Source organism: Poeciliopsis prolifica, unplaced genomic scaffold, assembly GCF_027474105.1.
Source record: "Poeciliopsis prolifica strain line A6 unplaced genomic scaffold, Auburn_PproV2 SCAFFOLD008, whole genome shotgun sequence".
In the NCBI taxonomy this organism is placed as follows: Eukaryota; Metazoa; Chordata; class Actinopteri; order Cyprinodontiformes; family Poeciliidae; genus Poeciliopsis; species Poeciliopsis prolifica.
Window position 1 is genome coordinate 12562329 of NW_026562383.1, and position 13654 is coordinate 12575982.

Below are 13654 nucleotides of genomic sequence, written 5' to 3' on the forward strand. Positions count from 1 at the left end.
CACTACCAGGTATTTTTTTCTGGTTAATTGGCCAGAATAGGCTTATTAGCCTAACTTAACTGAGTTTGCTTAGCTTCCTTCTTCCTCCCTTCTTTCCATTCTTCCACCTTTTATTTTCCCCCTTTTTTTTCTTTTTTTAACTTTCATATATGATGACCAGCTACTGTAGAAAGACCTCCACAGACTCATAAATTTTAGTAGTTTATTGTAATAAATGGCCATGAAGGGCTGAGGACAGAAACATTTCTTTTTCCTCCACAATATTGTTTACATGCAACATACTATGTAGGAACAATGGCTTTGATATATTGTGAAGATCCAGTCAATATTTTGCAGTTCTAATTTGAGGAACAGTTGCTGCCTTCGTTTTTATTGAATGCAGAAGCACAGAATGGTGTCAAGTTAAAATTGGGTTGGCTTTCTTGGAACCATACAAAATGTAATATCAGTGTTTAATATTGATTTAAATGTGTCACCCATCATAAATAAATTTTGTATTTATCCCCTCACCATGACATTCACATCACTCGTGAACCATTACTGTCTCAGACAATCTGTGAAATGTGTTAATTTTAGCATTTAGTGCAAATATATGTTGAAGAAGTGTCCAGTCGCTCCTTTCTCCCATTTATAGGGAATTTATAATGCTGTCCCTATTTTGACAAACCTCAGTTGTTACAATGCATAGTCTCTTAAATGAACTATTAAGCTATTGACCTAAGAAATTATATATTTTTACCAAATCATCTGCAAAAGAAGCAACTCGGTTAATAGTTGCACCTTTAGCTCAACGAATCGGGCATTCAGCAACCAAAGAGGTGTTTCAGAAAAAAAGCAAACTTTGCAATCAGACCGAGCTTGGGCCTGTCGTTTTGAGTTTGTATGACGATGAATTATGATTGCATGGTTCGACTGAATTGGCCATTTTATTATTTTTATTTTAATTTTTTTTTGTTTTGTTTTGTTTTTTTTGTTTTTTTTTTTTTTTTTTGTTCATCTGCAGGGCCGAGGATCAGGCTTTCCTGGTAGGAGGAGGCCAAGAGGAGCAGGGCTGTCGGGCAGAGCTGGACGGGGCAGAGCCAGAGGGAAAAACGGAGTGAGTCCCAGCATCAACCCTGGGGTATGATCTTTACGAGATTAAGTGCTTAGTTTAGCAAACAATAGCTATTTTATAAGCAGTGATGAAGTTCATGTCAAAGGTTGAGCATTTTCAGTTCTATAGCAAAGAAAAATTACATAGTTTCATTTGACGATAAAATATTTTTAAAGCCTGTGCTCTCCCATTTATATGTTAATTTTTTGTCGATTTTTTTTCTTATTATTTGCAGATCACTGCAATAGAAACACAATACCCACTCAAAGAAGAGGAGGAAAATGCGATGCACAACACTGTCGTAATTTTCTCCAGCAATGACAGTTTCACGCTAAAACAGGTTTGTATGTGTGCCCATGTGTTTTGTGCTCATTCTGATCTTAATTTGAAATTCCTGACCATGAATTTGAGTGTTCACGCCAAATGGCCTCATAATAAAATGTTTGCTTAAAAGTTTGTCTGCCGGAGTTGTTGTTTTTTTTTTTTCCCTAACAGCAAAAAATAGAAATAATCAAGCCTTGTTTTACTTTAACCTCTGAATTTTACTGGCACAGCTCGCCCATTGCACTAAAATCAGTTTATTCACATCTGTCTTCCCTTTAAGGACATGTGCGTGGTTTGTGGGAGTTTTGGTCTCGGTGCAGAGGGACGTCTGTTGGCCTGTGTACAGTGTGGCCAGTGCTACCATCCCTTCTGTGTCGGTATAAAGGTATAGTTCTTTGCCCTTTTTTATCTACTTCCTTGTTACTCTCTCCTTCTTGTCGTTTTGCCTTACCTTTCTTTTTGCCTCGTTTCCCTTCTGTGTACTTCCTCACTCCCCCATGTCTTGACTACTTTCCTTCAATGTCTTTCCTTCCTTGTTTTTGTCCTTCCATACTTGAGTTCTATCTCTGATTGATTTGGACTTCCATCCCTTTCTTCCCCTCATGTTTCTATCTTTCTCTCATTGTGACTTTCCTTTTAAATTTGTTTTTCATTTCTTTTGCTCATGTAAAAACTTTTCTTTCTTTCTCTTCTTAATCTTACTTTTCTTCATTTTGTTCTCTATCCCTTCTTCCTCACAGTCACACTATACAACTGCTCACTGTCAAACTAGTTGTCAAAAATTATTTGAGAATTTCTATTTTCTACAGGATAAAGATCTTAAAAGACAGCTCGCTAGGCAGAAACTACATTTCCCATGTCTGTTTCTGCTTTACTGTTTACAGATCACCAAGGTGGTGCTCAGTAAAGGCTGGCGATGTCTTGAGTGTACGGTGTGCGAGGCTTGTGGGCAAGCCACAGATCCTGGCCGCTTGTTGCTGTGTGACGACTGCGACATCAGCTATCACACATACTGTCTGGACCCTCCTCTGCAGAATGTTCCTAAGGACAGCTGGAAGTGCAAGTGGTGAGTAACTCTTTGATCATTGTGCTCGAATGGGCTTCAAGCAGTAAATCTTTTAAATTAGAATTGAACTGGTGCCTCGCAGAGTCACATTCCGGTTTACTTAACTTCACTCTTTCCCAACTTTTTTCTTTAAGGCTAAATAACTGAGTAATTAAACAAAATAATTGTTTCATTGAACATATGTGGCCTCATGTTGTTTTTTTGTTGATATCTCTATCCTTTTGGAAATAATTTGGACTAAAGAACCATTGTTTTTCTCCCATCTCCTGCAGGTGTGTGTCCTGCACTCAGTGTGGTGCAACCACTCCAGGACTGAGGTGTGACTGGCAAAATAATTACACACAGTGTGCTCCCTGTGCCAGTCTTACATCATGCCCGGTCTGCCTGATGGACTACAGTGAGGGCACCATCATTGTTCAGTGCCGCCAGTGTGACAGGTCTGTGTTGTTCCTGCAGAACTGTCATGGAAGGACTGCAGAACCCTTACTAACTCTCTGGAAACTATCTGAACTTCTCTTCTCTGCAGATGGTTTCATGCTTCTTGTCAAAATCTTCATTCAGAAGACGATGTAGAAAAGGCGGCAGAGAGCAGCTTCGACTGCACGATGTGCCGAACATTTAAGACCACAAAAGGTGGGAGCGTAGTGATTCAGCACAATGTTTTCTTTTTGTGAAATGTGTTGTGTTTTTATTGCCACGTATTTAATAATTGTTTTGTTAAATTACTGAACTGCTTTGGTGCTTTTGGTTCTACTGCAGTTATAACAAAGACAAGAGAGATCACTGAGCCACTACTTGCGACACAAACATTTTCCAAAGCTAAAGATTTTGGTAAGTTTAAAGCAATCCAAAGGAGATGGATATTTATTTTTGAAGTATATAACCTGTTTTGCTTTTTTTCTGTTCAGATCTGTCTCGGACCTACACCCAGGATGGTGTTTGTTTGACAGAGTCAGGGCTTTGTCAGCTCCAGAGCTTGTCTGCTGCTGCATCACGACGACGGAAACCTAAACCAAAGCTAAAGCTGAAGATTATTAACCAGAACAGCGTGGCAGTACTTCAGGCCCCCGTGGACCCTCTTTCAGAACTGTCTCGAGACGAAGACATGGAGGACCACAGAGGTATCTATGATCTCATCCAACCTGCATGTAATCCTATTCTATCAACCCATTTTAGGAAACTAAATATCCTTGAAAATGTATATATTTTTGTGATTCAATAAAGAATTTAATTTTAAGATTAGATAGGTTTCTTCCATTGAGAGGCATACATTTCAAGTATTTATTTCTGTTTATTCAAATAAAGAAGACCCATGACTCAGTGTCTAGCAAAAATAGAACATTATAGAAAACAGATTTTTAATACAGAAATATTGGCCTGATGGCCAGTGTGTCTATGTATTGCATCAGTGTGTTGTGACATGGAAACACACTGATGCACTGCCATGCTGTTATGGAGGCCCAGATACCTTTAATAGCAACTTTCAGTTTATTCTGCTTATTGGTTCTGGTGACTCATAACTTTCTCGTGACGGGAGTCCTCAGTTTCTCTCTAAGACTCAAGTCTTATGAGTTTCTGGCCAATCAAACATAATGATACTGTGGTCATTGAAGCAAGTATTTGTTACAGACAACAGAGGCAGGTGCTGAGTCCTTCTGAAAAATAAAATCGGTTTCCACAAAGTTGTGGGAAACACAAAGTGCTCCATGGTGAATAGCTACACTGTCTTTGGATTAGGCAAAGCACAGTGGTGCTGAAATCATCACTGCCTGTTGAAACATCATATATTTATACATCGATAGAAACTTGGATTTCATAGCTCTCTAATTTCACTTTGTTTTCAAATGAAGGTAAAATTTACTTTCACTCGGGAGGAGGACATTGGAGCTCTGTCCATGTTTTCTCTGCTACATGAGTGGCTTAACAAAAGGAACTTGACCATTGTGCTCTATCTGTTGTTAAGGTTCTGATTTCACCCACAGTTGAAAAACCTTATGAATTTCTCAGAAACTTTTAGTTTTGCTTCCCAGTCCTCATGTTGCAAAATCAGTTGCTTGTGCAACTGTTTGCCCCAGTTTTTCCTTCCACTTAACTTTCCATTAATATGTTCCTACAGAACACTGAACAACCAGCTTTTTTAGTAATAACGTTTCGGTGTTGGTAACTATCTGCTTGACAAATGTTCAGCTAGCAATAATCATTGTGTGAAATAATCACTTTAAAAAAAGCAGCTGATATGTTAGCATGTGCTCAATATAACTAATTTAAATTTCACGTTTTTACTATAGTAGTCTTTCGTCTATTTTCATCAGTGTACATTTGATAGAAAGATATTCAGTCTTGGTACTCATGCAATTGAAATTTAATCAGATGAATTTCTTGCTATAGAGTGGGGTTTAGATGAAACTGACCCTGTTACTGTTTTGAGGGGCCTAACTGGGGTGTTCTCAGCTGCTGGGCTGTCACTAATCATCTCTTCTCTACGTCTTACAGAGGCGGAGCTCCTTGATTGCGAGACAAAGTCTGACTCAAGCCTGGAGCGAGAGCCAGCGGAAGATGACTCCAAAGGGGCCGACGGCGTCAAGAAGAGGAAGAGGAAACCGTACCGACCGGGTAGGGCACCTGATCCAAGGAGACAGCTCTCCTGAAGCATAAAATGGTGCAGTACATGCCCAGCGTTGTAGCTGCAGAGATGTGCTGCCATCTCACGGCCTCAGATGCACAGAGGGCTCTGTCTGGTGTTTTCAAGCCTGCATTATTTTGCCACTTAACAGAGATAGAGAAAGGCTAGGCTTTAAACTGTTCAGCCTCAGTTTTGAAATGGTAAATTGCACTTAAATGTAAGTTTGCAAGTAAATCTGTTTTTGCTTGTTATCAGGCATTGGGGGGTTCATGGTCCGTCAAAGAAGCCGACCAGGCCAAGGTCCAAGCAAAGCAAAGCGATCCCTCTGCAGAAAAGATTCGTCTGGCTCTGTGTCAGAAAACCCCATCAGTAAAGATGAAGGTTAGTGCACCAAAACTATGCATATAATTTAAATGTGTTTCAATGAACAAATTTAATTCAGAAATTTCTGAAATAATGTTTTGTTTTCAGGTTGGACAGAAGCCCAGCCAGATACTCCTTTGGATGAGACGCCCTCTGGACAAGAGGTCCCAGAAAAGATAAAGAAACGCTACAGGAAGAAGAAGACCAAGCTGGAAGAAGCTTTTCCAGCCTATCTGCAGGTCTGTAATCTGGAGTATGTACAGTAATGGTTTATTTAAAAAAAAAATGGTTATAACTATGAGTCGTCTGTGTATTATATATGTATATATTAATCTTTCAAATATATAAAATATTTATGTTCTCCAGTTGCACAAGGTGGACGGTAGAGCCACATGTTCTCATTCTATGTCATTGTGCACTGCTGGTCAGCTGACTTCTCAGGCATTTCCCTGCTCACAGTAAATATACGTTTGACTGTTACAATATTTACGATTCATAGCATGTAGAAGGCTGGCTTGGAATGTCAAGATGCAGCAACCAGCACTGTTTCTAATCTGCAGGCATGTCTGTTAAACAGCAAACTGTAGAACGTCTGACTAATTAAGAAGCTGTTAGTTTATATTCCTGACCAATATTCATTTTGACTGCACAGTTTTAAATTAGATTCACCCTGTTTTTGACAAAAATCGAATTTGAGTTGATCATTTTAGTTTTTGAAATGCTTAATTTGAGCATTGCAAGTCATTGTAGTTGTTAGTCTAATTCTTTTAAATGAACTCTTTCCATAATCTGTTACAAGTATGTGTCATAGTTGTGGAATATCGTACAGTGCAAAAAAAGGTTTACTTTGGTCCCATTAGCTACTTTCTTAACTTATGTTGCCTGTCATGGATTTCATGTCCTGTCTTTTGTATCTATTCTGTCCAGGTTTTTGTCCAACAGTAGCAGATTAATGTTGAACAACGTATCACATTCTGCACAAAGGCCTTTTGAACCTGCTAAATTTAGCCGGTGTTCATGTACAAAGTTCCTACACAGTCTCAAAAAGTCTAGACAAGTTTGAATATTCACTGGCCCACTTTTCAGATATTATGGAAAATAAGTTAATTGAGTGTGGAATGATGTTGGAATTTCTATGCAGTATTTCTGTATCAGAACTACAGAGAAATATAGATTATTATTATTTATATTAGTATTATTATATCTGTAATAATCCATGCATAATTATCGTGGCAGAGAAAATGTTGCTTTTGTGTTCCTCACTAAAATAAAGTATTTCATTCGTTTATTTTTTTGGGGGGATACATTAAAACAGTAGTTTTTCTTAACTCAGGATTCTCATTGTGTGAATATCTCTCTCTCTTGTTTATGCCTCCTTGTAGCCAGAGTTGGATTTCATATCATTAATCTGTTTTTTAATGGAAATGATTTTCAGTTGTAGTTCAATATGCATGTAATTTGGAATGTGTTGCTAAAACAAGCAACACATTACATATTATGAGTTTTACTATGTGAATAATATTAAATCTGTATTTCAATGTTAGTTAATATAACGTCTGTTTTCTTTTTCAAATGTACAGTTTTAAGGAAAAAAAAGTCAGTCTTTTTTGAGCTATGTCTTTCTGAAAATCGTTCTTTCACCCCTTGGAAAGGCAGGATTGAAAGAACGCCAGTATGCAAGTTGCAACCAGTATGCAGTATGCACCCCAACCCCCTCTGTGGGCTTTTTGGAAAAGATGGAACATCATAAAGTATCTCTGAGTATAGAGTATGCTTGTCAACTATCATAACTTTTTTAATGGTTCCTTTCTTTCTTGTGAATTGACATACAAAGGCATAACTGTAGATGGCTGCTTTTCCCCAGCCAGCATCTTAGTGTCACTTTGTGTTGCCCAAAACCTCGAGAGGTGATGTGCATTAAGCCAGTGGTGGCTGTCACTGCCACTCTTTATCCCACCACATTAAGGAGAAAACCTAAAAGTCTTACACAGTGAAGCAGATTCCATTAATTATTGAGATAACACGTCGAGCTTTACCGTCTCAGTGCAGCAGTGAGCACTGTTCCATGTTGTTGAGGATATCTGGGATGTAGCTGATTAGTGGAGGTCGATCCTGAGGGGTCAGAACCATGTGACTGAGAGTTTGGAGGAGGGCTCTCCAAAGTGCAGCCTGGGGGTAGATATGTCATGTGCAGCCTTTGACCACAATTCAAAAATGATCCAAGTTTAGCCCACTAGCACAAATGGTTGAGGCAGATATACGTATAGGTTTTAGGGTGAATCTTTTCCCTTTAACTCTGAAATTCTGTAAACACTTGGAGTATTTGATTCATAAAATACTTTATTTGAATCTTCAGTGACAAGTTGAATAATGATGTTTTATGATTTTGCTTCCTTTTCAAAAATGTCATTTTTGTGATCCAAACATATTTTCTACTTGACCTGCTTGCCAAAAAGCATCCTGTGTCTAGTTTCAATTCAGTTGTCAAGGGCCGTCGTTGTGTATTCCAGTACAGCAGAACAATGTTTGTTACTTTCTCCCTATACTGACCAGGAAAAAAAAATGGTGCTGATCTTTTTAGTTTTACCTTAGTTTTGATTCTATTGTGCCACATTTGTTAATTTTTTTTTCTGTTTTGTACTGTCAGTCTCATCTTTTTAAATAATTGCCTCTTACAGTGTTTACTGTCGCCGGCATGGCATTGACTGGTCCTGTTTGTTGTCTTTCTCAGGAGGCTTTCTTTGGTAAGGACCTACTGGACAAAAGCAAGCAGAGTAGACAGCAGGGGGTCGAATCAGGCTTGCTGGAGGACGGGCAGAGCTATGTAGAGAGGAAGCAGCCCACTGCAGGCTTCTTGGATTCAACATCAGACCCGCTGCTAAGTGCATCAGCAGCATCCATTCCCTCCAGGCCGGCAGCACCACGTATGTATAAACAATAATTCTGTTCCAAGCAATTAGTGCTGATGTAATTCACGCAGTTAATGCAATGTTGAACGTTAAATATTGAATATATCAAGAAAAACAGTTTGTTTTTGAATACAAATTTCTCTCCTCTGTTTCTAAATACACGGCATTCTAAAATTACTTGTAACGCTTGAACATAAATAATTTTTTTGCATCACAACCACACACTTCAATGTACTTTATCGGGATTTTATTTGCTCAACTAACTAATGCATGATTTGAAGTGGAAATTAAATGATACATGATTAAATATTTTCTTACAAAGAGATTGTGAAATCACCTTTCACTGCAGTTACAATTTCAAGTTTTTACCAGCTTTACACATGTGAAGAAGGAAATGTTTCTGTTCTGTTCTTTCCGAGAAAACTCAAGGTCACTCACGTTCAAGGCTTGTGTCAAATTCACATCAGATTTACTTCTGGACTTTGACTGAGCTGCTGTCATCCTTACCTCTGTCTGGATGTTTGCCTGTGCTGTACTGGTGGAACATAAAGCTCAGTTTTTAAGCGTTTTGAAGCTGTTGATATGTTGTCTTCCAGGATTTGCCTCCCATTAAATGGGTCCAATTTCTCCCCCTTTACAAAACCATCCCCGCTCCAATATTCTGCCACCTTCAATATAGGATAATGTGTTTAGAATAACATGCAGGGTTAATTTCCTCCACATATAACATTTTGCTGGCAAAGTTTTTTTTTTCATTATTGGTAATAATTTACCGAATTTGTTGAACTGAATTTTGTTTTTATGATATCAAAGAATAGGGAGCTGAATACAAATGCACTCATAACTTTTCCAATTTTTATTTACTTTTTCTTTTTATTTAAAACATTTATTAACATCTATTTTTCAAAGTAATGCATTACCTTGTTTTGCTCCACCAGATAAAATCCCAATAAAATACATTTGAGTTTGTTGTTCTAATGTGACTTTCTTTTTTTATTTTAATGGGCGAAACTTTTTACATATACAAAACATCAAGCCAGAAACCAAAATGGCTATTTGTCTCTCCCATAACAAAGCTTTTTTTCAGTTTTGTTTTTTTGCTTTGCTTCTTTTTTTGTTTTGTTTTTCTGAGATTCAATTATTACTTAAGAATAGAGGATGTTCGTCTTTTTAGACTGTTACTTATAGGTTTCTCTGCATGCAAAAATGAAGAGCAATCTTTGAGCAGACAATAGTTGAAACAACCTTAATTATATGGTAGCATTTAAATAGTACCTTTTTTCTAGGAACAGAAATTAAGAATATTGTGTTTCTACTGTTTTTCAATCATTTTAACCTTGATTGAAAAACAAGGTAAAACCTTTTGACTCCTTTTGTCAAGACTTGTGACTCGCTGTTTCAGTAAACCTGTTTGTAAAAATACAAACAGGTTTTACATACCTGTTTTGTATTTTTATATCACATTAAACTCCCATGCAAGTCAAATATTGTTTTGACCTCTTTTGGGAAAAAATGGCTTTTGAAAATTTTAGTTCATCCAAGGTTTAATCAACAACAAGTTCTACATGTGATATCCTAACAAGCAGCTCCAGATCCCTCATGTCAGTTCATCAACATTTATTATTTTTGACACTTTGGTTTTCCTTTTTTTTTTTTTTTCCTTTTATTTCTTTTCCTTCATCTGCAGAGACGACAGAGGAACCATTAGTTGATCTAGCTGATGTTCTGAACACTGGTGCAGACATCTTGGGAGTGCTCGGAAAGCCAAGCGGTGACTCTGGTGCGTCAAATATCTCACAGGCAGTGACAGTGACAGAATATATTAATAGTCACCTGTGATGGGTTTATGTAATCCTCTATTACTCCTTATACAGAAATATTCCCAGGGAACATGTTTATTTTACTTTCTTCACCTTTGTTATTTTCTTTATTGCTTCATTTTAATTGTTCGTTTTGGTTTTTATCTTTTGTTTGGTTTATTCTGTCTTCACCATTTTATTTTACTTGGTTTTGGGTTCTTGTAGGTCTTGATTTTTGCCCGTTCAAGGTTGACAGCTCACCTCCTCCTTTTGGTAAGGGTGCTTTGGCCTCCAGTTCTCTGCTTTAGTGCATTTCTCCAGCAGTGTGTTTCTCTGTTTTGGGTGTGCATGTTTTATAGTGACTTCATACCTAGCTTTTCTGTTTTTTCCTTCTCTCTCAGCCATTTCAGATTGCAATAACACTCATGAGCTGCTTAGTATCTGTCTAACACACCTTTAGTTTTTTTGCCCAAATGTATTTGGTGTGCCAGTCTATGTGATTGTGAGCCTTCAAATATTCTCTCAAGAATTCATATCTGGCTCAAAGAAGATTTCTTTAAAATGGACAAAAAAACTGACAAAGGTATTCTAGCATTCAAAAAAGAGCAGTGTAGAGAGTGAAGGGCCTTGAGAAATTTTCTTAGTTTCTGAATGCAGTAAAAGGCCCCTATCTTCATGCCTTTGGCTTCCTGACAAAAAGCTGTGCAGTACATCTTGTGGGATGTTTATGGAATGAAAATTGTGGCAGTCTCTAATTTCAAGCACTCCTGGGAGTTACAGTGCATACATTTATTATGCACTGTAATTAAGTTTTATTAAATAATTTTCAAAAGCAATCTTTTCATCACATAAAAAGTGTTAGATGTTTTGTAAAAACCGAGCTCGACTTTTAAATTGTTTTTAATTGCCTTTCTAGTTAAACAAGTTCTCATGCATTGAGTCATTTAAGAGCAACACCTGTGGTGACTTTTTTGCCCTTTGTGTTACATCTGTCTTTGTTTGTCTGTCTGTGTTTCCACAGCTGGACTGGACATTGGGCCACTTGCAGATGGCTCCCCAGTAGCGCCCCAATCTCAGACTGGCCGAAGGACACCTCGAACCATCCCAGAAGAACCCCTGGACGGCATTCTTAGCCCGGAGCTAGACAAGATGGTCACTGATGGTCAGTGGGAAAACACACAATTTATGATTACACAGAAACATTCCACATCAAACTGAGTCTAATCAGGATTTTTCTGTCAGATAAATTTCTGAGACTAAAAAATATCATAAGTCAATTAGCACTGGCAGCTTTTAGTCCTTAAGATGCTTTCTAACCTCATGGCTTGAAAGGGTCTTTGAAATGTAGATCTGTGAATTGTGAATTTGACATTTAAAAATAACATTAGCATCACTATAACCTCACTATAACGTCATTCCAGATGTCTTTGTTCATCACCTTATTTCCCTCTATGAAGGTTTATTCTGTTGGGTTTACTATGTACTGCTTAATGTGTAAATTACGTAATCTGAACATAATTTAGTTAGTTAGCACTCACCATGTTAGCACTAATATGGTTAGTGCTAACCATATTAGTGCTGATCTGGTTAGCACTAATATGCTAACCATATTAGTGGTTAGCATAGTTTCTATTTCAAAAACAGCTGTTTTTGTGTGTTCATTTTAGACGGGGTAGACATGTACTTTAACTCTGAAATTTCATAAACACTTGCAGTATTTGATTCATAAAGTTGAATAATTATGTTTTATGATTTTGCTTCCTTTCAGAATCAATTCTCAGCAAATTTTACAAAATTCCAGGTTGGTACTTTAACATTTTTGCCACCTATATGTGCAGTTCAGTGTGTAGCAAAGAAAGAGAACCAAAAATAAATCAATGTTATAATATTACTATATTTATAGTAAGGTATTTTTCAGATACAAAGTAGCTAATGAGTTTGAAGAATAGACTAGAAATTTTACTTGATGATCAGATTAGATATATTAATAGTATGCGCAACATTGTGTTTGCCACTATGTTCCAGAACTGGAGGGCAAGGATGTGGAAGATCTGTTCACTGCAGTCCTTAGCCCGAGTACGAGCCAACCACTTCCACCACAGGTGCCTCACCCTCAGGTTCCAGGACCCCTCCCTGCTACACCTGGCACTGGTATGCATCATCATAATGCAGGTACACTGTCCAGTCATCTTGTATTTATTTGAATGTAAGCATCACATCAAGGTTTTTAAAACAATAAATGCTTCATATAGGTAACCCGATGTTTCCAAGGATGCCAATGATCAATGGTATGAGGGGACCAAACCCACGCTTCCCTGCAAATCCTGCAACAGGACCTTGCATCCCAGAAAATTTCTCCCCTCTGAACCGTATGCCTTTCACTGACAATCCAAGGTAACACATAGCTTGCTATTAATAAAGCTCTTATTTTGTCGTCTTTGACATTGAATGATGTTTCTTGAGCTGCTGTTCTCATATTGTTGCAGGGATTGTAAATTTAATCAGATGGCCAGAGAGGCAGTTGGTTCTTGGCCAACTTCTACCCATGGCCCTGGCCCTCCGCCTCCCGGGTCTTTGCCTGATGGGGAAACTGAAGCCATGTCAAACGCCCAAAGGAGCACACTCAAGTGGGAGAAGGAGGAAACGCTAGGGGAGCTTGCCACTGTTGCGCCTGTCCTATATACAAATATCAATTTCCCCAACCTTAAAGAAGAATATCCAGGTTAGTAGTTGGTTCAGAAGCTTTAATTTATCTTTCCAGATTTATATACTTATTTTTTTCAGTGTCTTTTATTTGAGCATGTTTTGCTAATGCATTATTTAATTTGCATTTAATTTCTTTGTACTTCCAACAGATTGGTCTACAAGAGTAAAGCAAATTGCTAAACTTTGGAGGAAAGCTAGCTCACAAGACAGGGCCCCATATGTGGTAAGATCCCTCTCCTGTCTCTGGCCTCCCGGTTTTTGACAGTGCAGTGAATGATCCTGTCAAACCTTTTAGACTCTTTAGAAGAGAATAATAAAACCGCTTATCTTCAGCATTAGTAAATTGCGATATTTTTGAATTAAGACTGTGCTTTATCTAGTGCATTTATCTTCACGATTTGAGACTTTTGAGGTTTGAATAGAAAAACTGCTGTGAATGTCTCTTAGCGACCCTATGTTTCTACTGGCCTTGAAGGCGTTTCATATTCACCTTTATAGCTGAGAATTTAAAGTAGATTTCTGTAATTTTGCAAATTGTCTAAGGCTGTTCAGCTCCAGTATTCAAGAGCCAGAATCCTGCATGTTTGAGATGTAATCTATTTACATAGCACATTGACATAGCATATTTAAGTGGCTGAATTTACTAGAGTCTGTGGTCAATCATTTGAATGAAGTGTATTGAACCAAGGACACATCCAAAACACGCAGAATACTGGCTTCTGATGCCTGAAGTGAAAAACCTTCTGCTGTAGTTTCAAGCAGAGAAAGGGC

General features: G+C 37.8%; 1 protein-coding gene across 9 annotated transcripts in view; it reads left to right on the forward strand.

Annotated features, from left to right (window-relative positions):
- kmt2cb (lysine (K)-specific methyltransferase 2Cb) overlaps window positions 1-13654 on the forward strand; it is a 74438-nt gene that overhangs the window by 37862 nt on the left and 22922 nt on the right. For 7 of the 9 annotated variants that reach the window (XM_055033177.1, XM_055033182.1, XM_055033180.1 and 4 more), the window contains 20 exons: window positions 1004-1120; window positions 1329-1433; window positions 1698-1802; window positions 2302-2483; window positions 2756-2920; window positions 3010-3116; window positions 3243-3314; window positions 3392-3604; window positions 4977-5096; window positions 5362-5487; window positions 5578-5708; window positions 8201-8393; window positions 10066-10158; window positions 10403-10450; window positions 11199-11339; window positions 11946-11978; window positions 12203-12349; window positions 12430-12571; window positions 12664-12899; window positions 13033-13106. In XM_055033177.1, the coding sequence (XP_054889152.1) occupies window positions 1004-1120; window positions 1329-1433; window positions 1698-1802; window positions 2302-2483; window positions 2756-2920; window positions 3010-3116; window positions 3243-3314; window positions 3392-3604; window positions 4977-5096; window positions 5362-5487; window positions 5578-5708; window positions 8201-8393; window positions 10066-10158; window positions 10403-10450; window positions 11199-11339; window positions 11946-11978; window positions 12203-12349; window positions 12430-12571; window positions 12664-12899; window positions 13033-13106 (2550 nt within the window). The remainder of the gene's footprint in view (window positions 1-1003; window positions 1121-1328; window positions 1434-1697; window positions 1803-2301; window positions 2484-2755; window positions 2921-3009; window positions 3117-3242; window positions 3315-3391; window positions 3605-4976; window positions 5097-5361; window positions 5488-5577; window positions 5709-8200; window positions 8394-10065; window positions 10159-10402; window positions 10451-11198; window positions 11340-11945; window positions 11979-12202; window positions 12350-12429; window positions 12572-12663; window positions 12900-13032; window positions 13107-13654) is intronic. The other 2 variants (XM_055033183.1, XM_055033186.1) reach the window with 2 other exon arrangements.